Below are 13,853 nucleotides of genomic sequence, written 5' to 3' on the forward strand. Positions count from 1 at the left end.
CTGAACTTCATCTCTACACAGTAGGCCTAGCAGATCGTATAGCCATTAGCCCATAGTAAAACCCCAACTCTTTGCAGGTTATATAATCTCAAACAGTGTACAGTATGAATGGACGGTAGACCTACGGACAGATTCAGACACGATGTTGTCAAAAATGTAAAGGTGATACCTGGGGTGCAGGAGGCCCGAGGCTAGCTAGTTTACTATTTATTAAACATTAGTCATAATAACATAATAGCCGAATGTTTATATTTCCCCCTTCATCTAAACCGTTGGCCGTTAAAACCTGTAACACCACGCGATGAAGGACGCGTGTTTAGAGAAGGTTGACTCTCTTTCACTATAGTATTTCTATTGGTAAGTGTCTATGCACCTGTTAAACCCGTCCGCCAATCACACGTCCATGTAAATGTGTCCAAGATGGCGACCTCCATCGTTCTGTATTATACGGTCTCGGCAATTGCAACAAAATAACATTATAATCGCACGTCAAAACGTTGTTGTTGGTCGCAGAAAATACAAGCCGGTTTAGTATATCGAATCCGAAACGTTAAAATCGTCTCCAATGCTGTGTAGGTTTGTAGAACTGCGCGCGGTGTTAGTGTGAGGGGACTTCCAAGCATGGCCACCGACAACAGAATACATTTCTGGAGGAAAAACGCAAAGGTTCCAGGAAGGTAGGTTTCAGTTCTTCCTCTCTTCTATGATAACAATCTCGTGATTCTTAAGATTAGAATTGTGTATTCTGATAATGAGTTAACTCTGTATTTTAGTGGGCGTAACGTCGTTGATTTTTGCGTAATTACAGTGCCATTAAAGGTTAATAAAACTTATGCTTAACCTTGTTTGATATATAGTTTATAAAGCCTTTAGACAATAAGGACGTGGTGGTCTTTGTTGCATCAAAGCACTTATTAGAGCGCATACTGAGGTCATCTTCATGTCTTTGTCTTGGCTACCATATGTTGTTACCTATATATACAACCTATGGTTCAGACATGTCAGGTGGTCTGTAACGGGTGAATGTTGACATGTAGCATATGCAGCAGACTGAGAAAATACTTCAGAAAAGTCCCCAATAGATTATTAACAAATAGATTGGCGTATGGTTTATCTTGGGGAAACCCTTTACCGGTGGGAAAATTGACACAATGTGTCTATCTAATTATGGACCATAATGACGTTTCACAATGTATCTCTTCAGAAACGATCATAGGGGAAGTTGGTTGCAACATTGTAGCTATCAGAGTTGACAGTCATTTCTGGTCTAGAGTGAGGATCTTGATTTATTCATTTTAAACTCAAGAACCTAGTTTAAATATTTAAACAGAATGTTTTTTGAAAAATCAAAAGCTTTATCCTGAGTTTCCATTTGTGCTGTTCCTGTGAACAATTAGTGGATACAGTTATTCTATCCCAATAGGCTACATTTTAGTTGTCATGCACAGTTTTATGAATGAATATTATCCATTATTTTAGATACATAATGTTGAACGGAAAGTACAAATCATTCCTCGTTACAGGTTTTATCCTCCGTGTTGGTGCCCCTCCTAAGTCAGTAATTGAGTCAGTCACATGGGGGATGAGAGAACACTCACTCAGCAGCAGATGTCAGTCACATTGGAAATGTGGTCCTCTGTAGCTCAACTGGTAGAGCACGGCGCTTGTAACGCCAAGGTAGTGGGTTCGATCCCCGGGGCCACCCATACACAAAAAAAAAAAAAAATGTATGCACGCATGACTGTAAGTCGCTTTGGATAAAAGCGTCTGCTAAATGGCATATTATTTTTATTTTTATTTTAAATGCATGACCAAGGCCCATATTCACAACGTGCTGATCCAGGATCGGTTTAGCCTTTTAGATCACAACGAATACAATTATATGAACAGTGGAGGATCTGATCCTAAATCAGCACACACACTCCGAGACACTTTGTGAATACATTTACATTGACATTTTTAGTCATTTAGCAGACGCTCTTATCCAGAGCGACTTACAGTTAGTGAGTGCAAACGAACCCACAACCCTGGCGTTGCAAGCGCCATGCTCTACCAACTGAGCTACACAGGGCCTAGCCCGAATCAGCCCAGGCAGTTTAATGGTTGTTTTCCTGCCAGGCTGCCTGTGTCTGTTGAGGCTCCAGGCCAGGCAGAGGCAGGGTGTGGTGGGTGCCAAGGTAATGCGAGTAGTCTCTAAGGAGTGGGAGTTGCCTTTGTAAGGAAATAACACTGTTCCCAATCCTGACAGAACAAGTTACGTAATAAGCCATTATGAGATACCATCCAGACATGATAGGGTATTGCCATTGTCCATATTACAGTCTGTAAAGAAATACATTCTACTAAAAGGTTACCAGGTAAAGTTAAGCTCCTACAAATATCCCTGAAAGACCCATCTGATGAGCCATTTTACTACAACATGAGATACTATTGTGTCAAAGACCCAACATAGTCCAGATAACATTAGGCTATTTCCCCCTCCACCGAGCTTGGTTCACGTCAGAAACACAAAGGGAGACAGACACGCAGGCGCCTTTGGACTGTGTTGCAGGTCACAGCTCTTGTAGCATCATCAGATTTGGTGGTGAGTGCTCAACATGCTAGCATCCGCTGAACAGGATACTCTCTCCATGGGGTGGCAGTAAGACTGTCACTCGCCCTGGCAAGCTGTTCACATAATCTCTTAAAGCTACAGTATACGCCTACTGTTCCAGTCAGCAATCACTTGATCATCTGCTTCATTGTGTTGAGAAAGCTGCTGATTAAGTAAGAGTGACTGTTTTATTATCTATCTATGCATAGTCACTTTACCCCTACCTGCATGTACAAATTACCTCGACTAACCTGTACACCCCCGCACATTGGCTCGGTACCGGTACCCCCTGTATATAGCCTCGTTATTGTTATTTTATTGTGTTACTTTTTATTTTATTTTTTACTTCAGTTTATTTAGTAAATATTTTCATAACTCTATTTCTTGAACTGCATTGTTGGTTAAAGGCTTGTAAGTAAGCATTTCACAGTAAGGTCTACACCTGTTGTAACAACCATTACCCAACACCAAAACATATCATTTTTATGACTATTTTAGGAGCGTATCTAAGAAGTCCTCAGTCTGACCGTTATGGCTGCTCTGGGAAGTCTATGCTTTCATAATGAGTCCACTATAATGGCCGACATTGTCAATGAAACATGAAAAGAGGCCTCAATGGGCCCACATGCTCCCAGTGACGTACAGGTAGGCTACTGCTCTTTGTCTTCTACAGTATACAGCCAGTTTATGGAGCGCAGCATCCTCCACTTGACCCCAGAATACACCGCACGTAAGTGCTCTGCGTAGCTGGTCTGCATGGAACCCACAGGGATTTATAATATGTGTCATTCAGCAGATGTTTTGATTTCACCCTTTATTTTAATTGATTCAACATAGATTTTTCGCATGCTTACTTTAGATTGTTGATGTTTGTGTCTCGTCTATATTGCCAAGCACTTGAACAAGTGTGGATGGTATTTTTTTTATTTCTTTAGATATTTTTTTTTTAAGGGGGTAGATCTGCTTTAATATTGCAGATAGATTGTAGCTTCCATCAATGTGGATGGTATTGTTGGTTTGATTGTTCCATGTTATTACATTGATCTTCTTTTTAGACTATTTTTTTATTGACCTTTTTATGCCTTTTGTTCAGCGGTTCCTTTTTATATTATACACTGAGTATACAAAACATTATGAACACCTGCTCTTTCCGTGACATAGACTGACCAGGTGAATCCAGGTGAAAGCTATGATCCCTTATTGATGTCACTTGTTAAATCCACTTCAGTGTAGATGAAGGGGAGGAGACATGTTCAAGATGTATGTGTGCCATTCAGAGGGTGACTGGGTAAGATAAAATATTTAAGAGCCTTTGAACGGGGTATGGTAGTAGGTGCCAGGCGCACCGGTTTGTGTCAAGAACTGCAACGCTTCAAGGATGGTCCACCACCCAAAGGATATCCAGCCAACTTGACACAACTGTGGGAAACAGAGTCATCATGGGCCAGCATCCCTGTGGAACGCTTTCGACACCTTGTAGAGTCCACGCCCCGACAAATTGAAACTGTTCTGAGGGCAAAAGAGGGTGCAACTCAACATTAGGAAGGTGTTCTTAATGTTTTGTACACTCAGTGTATGTTGTCAATGTATCATATTGTCTTTACCATGAGAGAGCTTTAGCTGCTCAGTGGTTTCTTCTTTGTGGCACGTAGATTAAAAGTTTTCATTTTTTCTCTGCAGGTTTCCTAAAGACACGCCAAAGGCAAATAATCTCAAGTCCAAAAAGGCGTCTAGTTTCCACGAGTTTGCCCGTAGCACCAACGATGCCTGGGACATTGATGATGAGGAGGATGAGGACTTCTCAGCTCCAATCCATCCCTTATCTCTCCCGCCCACCCTGCACTCCACGCACCAGGTACAACAACCCATTAACACCACCACTGAGTCAGAAACAGGGCCGGGGCTTGCAGACCGGCTGGCTCCCCCAGCAGCAGAGGTCCGTCTTCAGCATGAGAAGGCCACAGACTGTGGACAGATCAATGGCAGAGTGGTGGTGAAGTCCAGCAGTGAGGCCCTGCTCAACACCAATACAGGTAATGTGGACACTGGCCACTAAAGTCAGGGGTAGAGAACATGTATTTGCGTTTAGTGTTAATATCAATTAAAGATATTGCTCCATTATCAACTCAAAACTGCCTTGATTATTAGTGATAATCTGCTCTCTATGACTTGTCACTCAGCAATTCCCATGATCCTCCTCGCACTCTCTTCCTCCACAGTGCGCTCAACTCTGCAGAAGCAACAGTCTCTCCCAGTTCGCCCCATCATCCCGTTAGTCGCCAGAATCTCTGACCAAAATTCCTCGGGGGCCCCAATCATGACAGTGCGAGACAAGAGCCGATTGGACAAATTCAAATACCTTCTGTCCTGTCCTAACACCGACCTCGGTGAGACTCAACACCATATTTACTGAAGAAAAATATAAACGCAACATGTAAAGTGTTGGTCCCATGTTTCATGAGCTGAAATAAAAGATCCCAGATATTTTCCATACACGCAAAAAGCTTATTTCTCTGAAATGTTGTGCACAAATTTGTTTACATCCCTGTTAGTGAGCATTTCTCCATTGTCAAGATAATCCATCCACCTGATAGGTGTGGCATATCAAGAAGCTGATTAAACAGCATGATCATTACACAGGTGCACCTTGTGCTGGGGACAATAAAAGGCCACACTAAAATGTGCAGTTTTGTCACACAACACAATGTCACATATGTTTTGAGGGAGCGTGCAATTGACATGCTGAACTGCAGGAATGTCCACCAGAGCTGTTGCCAGATAATTACATTTTCATTTCTCTACCATAACCCGCCTCCAACATCGTTTTAGAGAATTTGGCAGTACGTCCAGCCGGCCTCACAACCACAGACCACGTGTATGGCGTTGTGTGGGCGAGTTGTTTGCTGATGTCAACGTTGTGAACAGAGTGCTCCATGGTGGCGGTGGGGTTATGGTATGGACAGGCATAAGCTATGGACAATGAACACAATTGCATTTTATCAATGGCAATTTGAATGCACAGAGATACCGTGACGAGATCCTGAGGCCCATTGTCATGCCATTCATCCACCGCCATAACCTCATGTTTCAGCATGATAATGCACAGCACCATGTCGCAAGGATCTGTACACAATTCCTAGAAGCTTAAAATGTCCCAGTTCTTCCATGGCCTGCATACTCACCAGACTCACCCATTGAGCATGTTTGGGATGATATGGATCGACGTGTATTGACAGCATGTTCCAGTTCCCGCAAATATCCAGCAACTTTGCACATTGAAGAGGAGTGGGAAAACATTCCACAGGCCAAAATCAACAGCCTGATCAACTCTATGCAAAGGAGATGTGCTGCTCTGCATGAGGCAAATGGTGGTCACACCAGATACTGACTGGTTTTCTGATCCACACCCCTACCTTTTTGTTAAGGTATCTTTGACCAACAGATGCATATCTGTATTTCCAGTCATGTGAAATCCATAGATTAGGGCCTAATGAATTTATTTCAATTGACTGATTTCCTTATATGAACTGTAACTCAGTAAAATCTTTGAAATTTGTTTAATGTTGCGTTTATATTTTTGTTCAGTGTAGATTGAAGTAGCTATCACAAGAAGGCCAATGTTGTGTTTACATTGTATGTATTCTCATTATATTATTTATAATGTATATATTCTCATTATATTATTTACAATGTATGTATTCTCATTATATTATTTACAATGTATGTATTGTCATTATATTATTTACAATGTATGTATTGTCATTATATTATTTACAATGTATGTATTCTCATTATATTATTTACAATGTATGTATTCTCATTATATTATTTACAATGTATGTATTGTCATTCTATCTCCTGGGCCTTGTGATCAACAGAGGAGCTCCGGAAGCACAGCTGGTCAGGCATTCCACGAGAAGTGCGACCCATCACATGGAGGCTCCTCTCTGTAAGTACCATGATGACCTTGGACTTCCTCTCTGTAAGTACCATGATGACCTTGGACTTCCTCTCTGTAAGTACCATGATGACCTTGGACTTCCTCTCTGTAAGTACCATGATGACCTTGGACTTCCTCTCTGTAAGTACCATGATGACCTTGGACTTCCTCTCTGTAAGTACCATGATGACCTTGGACTTCCTCTCTGTAAGTACCATGATGACCTTGGACTCCCTCTCTGTAAGTACCATGATGACCTTGGACTTCCTCTCTGTAAGTACAGTGCCTTGCAAAAGTATTCATCCCCCTTGGCGTTTTTCCTATTTTGTTGCATTACAAATGGAAAAGTGGTGCGTGCATATGTATTCACCCCCTTTGCTATGAAGCCCCTAAATAAGATCTGGTGCAGCCAATTACCTTCAGAAGTCACATAATTAGTTAAATAAAGTCCACCTGTGTGCAATCTAAGTGTCACATGATCTCAGTATATATACACCTGTTCTGAAAGGCCCCAGAGTCTGCAACACCACTAAGCAAGGGGCACCACCAAGCAAGCGACACCATGAAGACCAAGGAGCTCTCCAAACAGGTCAGGGACAAAGTTGTGGAGAAGTACAGATCAGGGTTGGGTTATAAAAAAATATCAGAAACTTTGAACATCCCACGGAGCACCATTAAATCCATTATTAAAAAATTGAAAGAATATGGCACAAACCTGCCAAGAGAGGGCCGCCCACCAAAACTCACGGACCAGGCAAGGAGGGCATTAATCCGAAAGGCAACAAAGAGACCAAAGATAACCTTGAAGGAGCTACAAAGCTCCACAGCGGAGATTGGAGTATCTGTCCATAGGACCACTTTAAGCCGTACACTCCACAGAGATGTGCTTTACGGAAGAGTGGCCAGAAAAAAGCCATTGCTTAAAGAAAAAAAGAAGCAAACACGTTTGGTGTTCGCCAAAAGGCATGTGGGAGACTCCCCAAACATATGGAAGGAGGTACTCTGGTCAGATGAGACTCAAATTGAGCTTTTTGGCCATCAAGGAAAACACAATGTCTGGCGCAAACCCAACACCTCTCATCACCCCGAGAACACCATCCCCACAGTGAAGCATGGTGGTGGCAGCATCATGCTGTGGGGATGTTTTTCATCGGCTGGGACTGGGTGAACTGGTCAGAATTGAAGGAATGATGGATGGCGCTAAATACAGGGAAATTCTTGAGGGAAACCTGTTTCAGTCTTCCAGAGATTTGAGACTGGGACGCAGGTTCACCTTCCAGCAGGACAATGACCCTAAGCATACTGCTAAAGCAACACTCAAGTGGTTTAAGGGGAAACATTTAAATGTCTTGGAATGGCCTAGTCAAAGTCCAGACCTCAATCCAATTGAGAATCTGTGGGATGACTTAAAGATTGCTGTACACCAGCGGAACCCATACAACTTGAAGGAGCTGGAGCAGTTTTGCCTTGAAGAATGGGCAAACATCCCAGTGGCTAGATGTGCCAAGCTTATAGAGACATACCCCAAGAGACTTGCAGCTGTAATTGCTGCAAAAGGTGGCTCTACAAAGTATTGACTTTGGGGGGGGTGAATAGTTATGCACGCTCAAGTTCAGTTTTTTTTTCTTATTTCTTGTTTGTTTCACAATAAAAAACATTTTGCATCTTCAAAGTAGTAGGCATGTTGTGTAAATCAAATGATACAACCCCCCCCCCCCCCAAATCAATTTTAATTCCAGGTTGTAAGGCAACAAAATAGGAAAAATGCCAAGGGGGGTGAATACTTTCATAAGCCACTGTACCATGATGACCTTGGACTTCTTCTCTGTAAGTACCATGATGACCTTGGACTTCTTCTCTGTAAGTACCATGATGACCTTTGGCTAAACTGGAGATCACACACAAGGAGTATGACGATATATTGGGGTGGGTTTGACCCCTATTTTTCTTTAGATGTTTTTATTTTATTATTACTTGTTAAACAAAATCTCTTTCTCTGAGCAATTGTAGTCGTATAAATATAATTTCCCAAATTGTCACCGTATGTGACAACTGCACACACATTGCTCTTGGTATTTGTCGCGATATGTTCAAAATTCTCTTATCGCACTTCCTGTTCCGGTACTGTTCACATCTTCAAGAGTATATCCTCTTGTTTAATAAACAACATGTTTTCTTCGCTTTCATTGTCGTCCTCTCTGTCATGGCAGGGTTACCTCCCAGCCAACATGGAGCGCAGAGACCTGGTGCTGAAGAGGAAGAGAGATGAGTACTTTGGCTTCATTGAACAGTATTACCACTCCAGGACAGACGAGACTTACAAAGACACATATAGACAGGTAATACATGAATCACCAAATCCTAAACTACCAATGCCACCTACTGTAGTGAGTCAATGTTTAAGTAGCATATGCCTACTCTAGTGAGTCAGTGTTTAAGTAGCATATGCCTACTCTAGTGAGTCAGTGTTTAAGTAGCATATGCCTACTCTAGTGAGTCAGTGTTTAAGTAGCATATGCCTACTGTAGTGAGTCAGTGTTTAAGTAGAACATGCTTTGTTTCCACAGATCCACATTGATATTCCGAGGACAAACCCGCTAATTCCACTTTTCCAGCAGCCCACGGTGCAAGAGGTGAGCTTCTCTCTCAGCTCTTCATACTATTTGCATGGCTTGGTTAGTCAACATAAAAAAAATCAAAAAAAATCTTCTGGAGATGGGTTTTCTAATACACTCTTTGAAAAAAGGGTTGCAAAAGGGTTATTCAGCTGTCCCCATTGGAAAACCCTTTTGGGTTCCATGTAGAACCCTCTGTGGAATGGGTTCTACATGGAACCCAAAAGGGTTCTTCAAAGGGTTCTCCTATGGGGACAGCTGAATAACCCTTTTAGGGTCTAGATAGCACCTTTATTTCTAAGAGTGTAGACATGTAATATCACTTTGGACTGTATCCTGGCCTGTCTGTGCCTTGTGTTCATCAGGTGTTTGAGCGGATCCTCTTCATCTGGGCTATCCGCCATCCAGCCAGTGGCTACGTCCAGGGAATCAACGACTTGGTCACTCCATTCTTTGTGGTATTCCTTTCCGAATTTGTTGGTAGGTTGGATGATGTGTCATAGATCTGCAGGAACCAGACGAGGCTTTTCCATATGAAATGAAAATGGCCTCTGAATCCACTGACAGGGTGTCCAATAATCTTGTCGTATATTACATTCAGAAGGATTAATAAAGGAAACACTTGAGTAAATGAGGGATACAAAGTATATTGAAAGCAGGTGCTTCCACACAGGTGTGGTTCCTGAGTTAATTAAGCAATTAACATCCCATCATGCTTAGGGTCATGTATAGAAATGCCCAGTTGCCCATTATTTTGGTTACCATGGCTAGAAGCATAGGGGGTTCAAAGGGCGTGTGTGCGTGTCTCAGTCACCAGATCTCAACCCAAATGAACACTTATGGGAGATTCTGGAGCGGCGCCTGATACAGCATTTTCCACCACCATCAACAAAACACCAAATTATGGAATTTCTCATGGAAGAATGGTGTTGTATCCCTCCAATAGAATTTCAGACACTTGTAAAATCTCTGCTATGGCGCATTGAAGCTGTTCTGGCTTTTGGTGGCCCAACGCCCTATTAAGACACTATGTTGGTGTGTCCTTTATTTTGGCAGTTACATGCATTCATTTTGTCTGTGTGGTTATTTGTCAGCATTGCAAACCGTGCTTCCCTGAGTGAGCTGGATGTACAGGTATTTGTTGCTTACTGTGATATTTTGGGTGTGTCTCCACAGAGGAGGATGTGGAAAATTTTGACGTAGCGTCCCTTCCTCTTGACACCCAGAGGAACATTGAGGCAGACAGCTTCTGGTGCATGACCAAGCTGCTGGATGGAATACAGGTTGGTATCTAGAATGTTATTCAGTTATTTTCTACATCTGCGCCTATGGTATTTATTTCCGACACTCTTGTCTCCAGCAGCCCCCCCCTACAATCACAAATGAAATCCTCCTCATGATGTGTTGTTGATATTATTGTGGTGCATCTGTGCAGGACAACTACACCTTTGCTCAGCCAGGGATTCAGAACAAAGTGAAAGCTTTGGAAGAATTGGTCAGCAGAATCGATGGTGAGATATGATCTCCTCATGTTGTTACAGTATCTGAGGCAAGACACCTTTTCAATTTATATGAAAATAGATATCCAGTCTCCATTATTTCAGATGGCCTCGGGGTCAGTTTTTATCTGTCTTTTCTCTACTCACTGTGTGGCTGCGTCCTTTTCTCTCAGAGGACATACACAACTACTTTAAGAGGTATGAGGTGGAGTACTTGCAGTTTGCTTTCCGCTGGATGAACAACCTGCTGATGAGAGAACTGCCTCTACGCTGCACCATCCGCCTCTGGGACACCTATCAGGTCACACACAAACGCATAGACATTTGCATTAAAACCTTTATGTTTAGATCTGAATGTTTGTGTGATTTAGAGATGATGTGTTTGTGTTCTTCACATGCTCACCTGTCATGTATCCCTGCAGGCTGAGCAAGAGGGCTTCTCCCACTTCCACCTGTACGTCTGTGCTGCTTTCCTGATCGAGTGGCGCAAAGAGATCCTCTCCATGGTCGATTTTCAGGTACCATTAATTCTGTCCACTGTTGAAGTAATCGAGCAGGTTCTGTTGATGAGGGTATTTGAAAACATATTACCTTTTTTGTATGGCCTGACAGACCCTCCAGTGAAAAGCTCTCATTAAAAAACAAATCTGCATATTTCAGTGTTCATGACACTTTGCAGATGGTGACCGTGAGGCCCACCAGGGATTATTCACACACTTCCTTCCATCCAGTTCCAAAATGGTGCTTATGTCATAAAATGTGTCTCTGCCTTTCCAGGGTCTTCTCATGTTACTCCAGAACCTTCCCACAATCCACTGGGGGAACGAGGAAGTAGGCCTTCTCCTGGCTGAAGCATACAGACTCAAGTATATGTTCGCTGACGCGCCCAATCACTACAAGAGATAGGCCTCTACAGTGCCTTGCAAAAGTATTCATCCCCCTTGGCGTTTTTCCTATTTTGTTGCATTACAACCTGTAATTTAAATTTATTTTTATTTGGATTTCATGTACATACACTAAATAGTCCAAATTGGTGAAGTGAAATGAAAAAAAAAACTTGTTTCAAAAAATTCTAAAAAATAAATAACGGAAAAGTGGTGCGTGTATATGTATTCACTCTTTGCTATGAAGCCCCTAAATAAGATCTGGTGCAACCAATTACCTTCAGAAGTCACATAATTAGTTAAATAAAGTCCACCAGTGTCCAATCTCAGTATGTCACATGATCTCAGTATATATATACACCTGTTCTGAAAGGCCCCAGAGTCTGCAACACCACTAAGCAAGGGGCACCACCAAGCAAGCGGCACCATGAAGACCAAGGAGCTCTCCAAACAGGTCAGGGACAAAGTTGTGGAGAAGTACAGATCAGGGTTGGGTTATAAAAAAAAATCCAAAACTTGAAACATCCCACGGATAAATCCGTTATAAAATAATGGAAAGAATATGGCACCACAACTCACGGACCAGGCAAGGAGGGCATTAATCAGAGAGGCAACAAAGAGACCAAAGAGAACCATGAAGGAGCTGCAAAGCTCCACAGTGGAGATTGGAGTATCTGTCCATAGGACCACTTTAAGCCGTACACTCCACAGAGCTGGGCTTTACGGAAGAGAGGCCAGAAAAAAGCCATTGCTTAAAGAAAAAAAGAAGCAAACACGTTTAGTGTTCGCCAAAAGGCATGTGGGAGACTCCCCAAACATATGGAAGAAGGTACTCTGGTCAGATGAGACTAAAATTGAGCTTTTTGGCAATCAAGGAAAACGCTATGTCTGGCGAAAACCCAACACTTCTCATCACCCCGAGAACACCATCCCCACAGTGAAGCATGGTGGTGGCAGCATCATGCTGTGGGGATGTTTTTCATCGGCAGGAACTGGGAAATTGCTGTACACCAGCAGAACCCATCCAACTTGAAGGAGCTGGAGCAGTTTTGCCTTGAAGAATGGGAAAAAATCCCAGTGGCTAGATGTGCCAAGCTTATAGAGAAATACCCCAAGAGACTTGCAGCTGTAATTGCTGCAAAAGGTGGATCTACAAAGTATTTACTTTGGGGGGGGGGAGGGGGTGAATAGTTTTGCACGCTCAAGTTCTGTTTTTTTGGTCTTATTTCTTGTTTGTTTCACACAAAAAAACATGTTGCATCTTCAAAGTGGTAGGCATGTTGTGTAAATCAAATAATACAAATCCCCCCAAAATCCATTTTAATTCCAGGTTGTAAGGCAACAAAATAGGAAAAATGCCATAGGGGGTGAATACTTTCATAAGCCACTGTATGCCAGTGGTTCCCAACCTTTTTTTAACTGTGGCACACCTTGATGGGATAAAACATTCTGCTGCACACATACAATTTCCCTATTAAATTATTTAGTGGTAATGACATCCATCTCATCTGAATTATATATTTTTTCTCCTGTAAAATATATCTTCTTTTTTTTTACGGTTTGGGCTACATATGAACGGTTTTCTGCTTCGTAAAGGTCCAACCATGATGGACATAAAGCCGTGCTCTGTTTGTTTCTATGGCAGAGGCTGTGGTTCAGCTCAGCCTAAACCAGACTTGCCTTTGCTAATGGTTCTCACAGGAAAAGTAAAATGATGCAAATGACTTTGCTGGTGATGCGCGCCCCTCAAATTATACTAATGTAACAACAGCCTGAGTGCACTGGACTTGAAACAGCAACACAGATGTAACCATGTGCCATTCAATGTATTATCTGAGTGGCACTGTTGCTCCCAAGTCAAAATTCCACAGTTCACGTTCGTTAGTGTTTCCAAACAGAATCAAGATTAGGAATGTTTTTTCGCTGCACACCTGAAAGTTCCTCAAGGCACAACAGTGTGCCTCGTCACACCAGTTGAAAACCACTGCTATATGCAATGGAGAACAGAGTGTAAAACAGAGTCTGATATACTGTAAGGAGAAATGTTGGTTTTTATTCCTCTCGGACGTGACTGACGGACATACTGTAAATACCATGCACACAGGGACAGATTATTCACTCAAAACCCTGAATCCCATTTGTACAATATTTTTCTTGCTGGTTCTCTCTGTTAAGAATTGCATTGGCAAGTTTCATTCCACTGACTCTGCAGTGTATTATCTCAGAGACACTGGCTTGAACATCTCAATAGTAGTCTGTTACAATTCATTTAGTTGGCATCGAGTAGGGTCTGGACATACAGCCTTGAGTTCTGGTATTGGA

At 42.3% G+C, this 13,853-nt stretch overlaps 1 protein-coding gene across 2 annotated transcripts; it reads left to right on the forward strand.

Annotated features, from left to right (window-relative positions):
* Positions 1-394: 394 nt before the first annotated feature.
* LOC311147812 (TBC1 domain family member 22B-like) lies at positions 395-13,032 on the forward strand. Of its 2 annotated transcripts, XM_084184602.1 has the most exons (13): positions 396-677; positions 3,267-3,323; positions 4,274-4,626; positions 4,813-4,980; positions 6,472-6,542; positions 8,744-8,872; positions 9,101-9,166; positions 9,514-9,628; positions 10,325-10,431; positions 10,584-10,659; positions 10,821-10,948; positions 11,070-11,165; positions 11,425-13,032. In XM_084184602.1, exons 1-13 carry the CDS (start codon positions 622-624, stop codon positions 11,551-11,553), a joined length of 1,551 nt encoding a protein of 516 aa, XP_084040728.1. In that variant the 5' UTR covers positions 396-621; the 3' UTR covers positions 11,554-13,032. The 2 variants fall into 2 exon arrangements, with proteins under 2 accessions (XP_084040729.1, XP_084040728.1); XM_084184603.1 differs by lacking the exon at positions 3,267-3,323 and having other exon boundaries at positions 395-677.
* Positions 13,033-13,853: the final 821 nt, after the last annotated feature.

Source organism: Coregonus lavaretus (assembly GCF_964263955.1).
Source record: "Coregonus lavaretus genome assembly, chromosome: 20".
Classification (NCBI taxonomy): Eukaryota; Metazoa; Chordata; class Actinopteri; order Salmoniformes; family Salmonidae; genus Coregonus; species Coregonus lavaretus.

What these genes read in the sequence shown, in the direction of transcription:
- LOC311147812 (XM_084184602.1), top strand. Translation starts at nt 622, where the DNA reads ATGGCCACCGACAACAGAATACATTTCTGGAGGAAAAACGCAAAGGTT. An exon ending in AGCAGCCCACGGTGCAAGAG is followed by an intron (nt 9,167 to 9,513) that starts GTGAGCTTCTCT and finishes TGTGTTCATCAG; the next exon opens with GTGTTTGAGCGGATCCTCTT. An exon ending in ATTCCTTTCCGAATTTGTTG is followed by an intron (nt 9,629 to 10,324) that starts GTAGGTTGGATG and finishes GTGTCTCCACAG; the next exon opens with AGGAGGATGTGGAAAATTTT.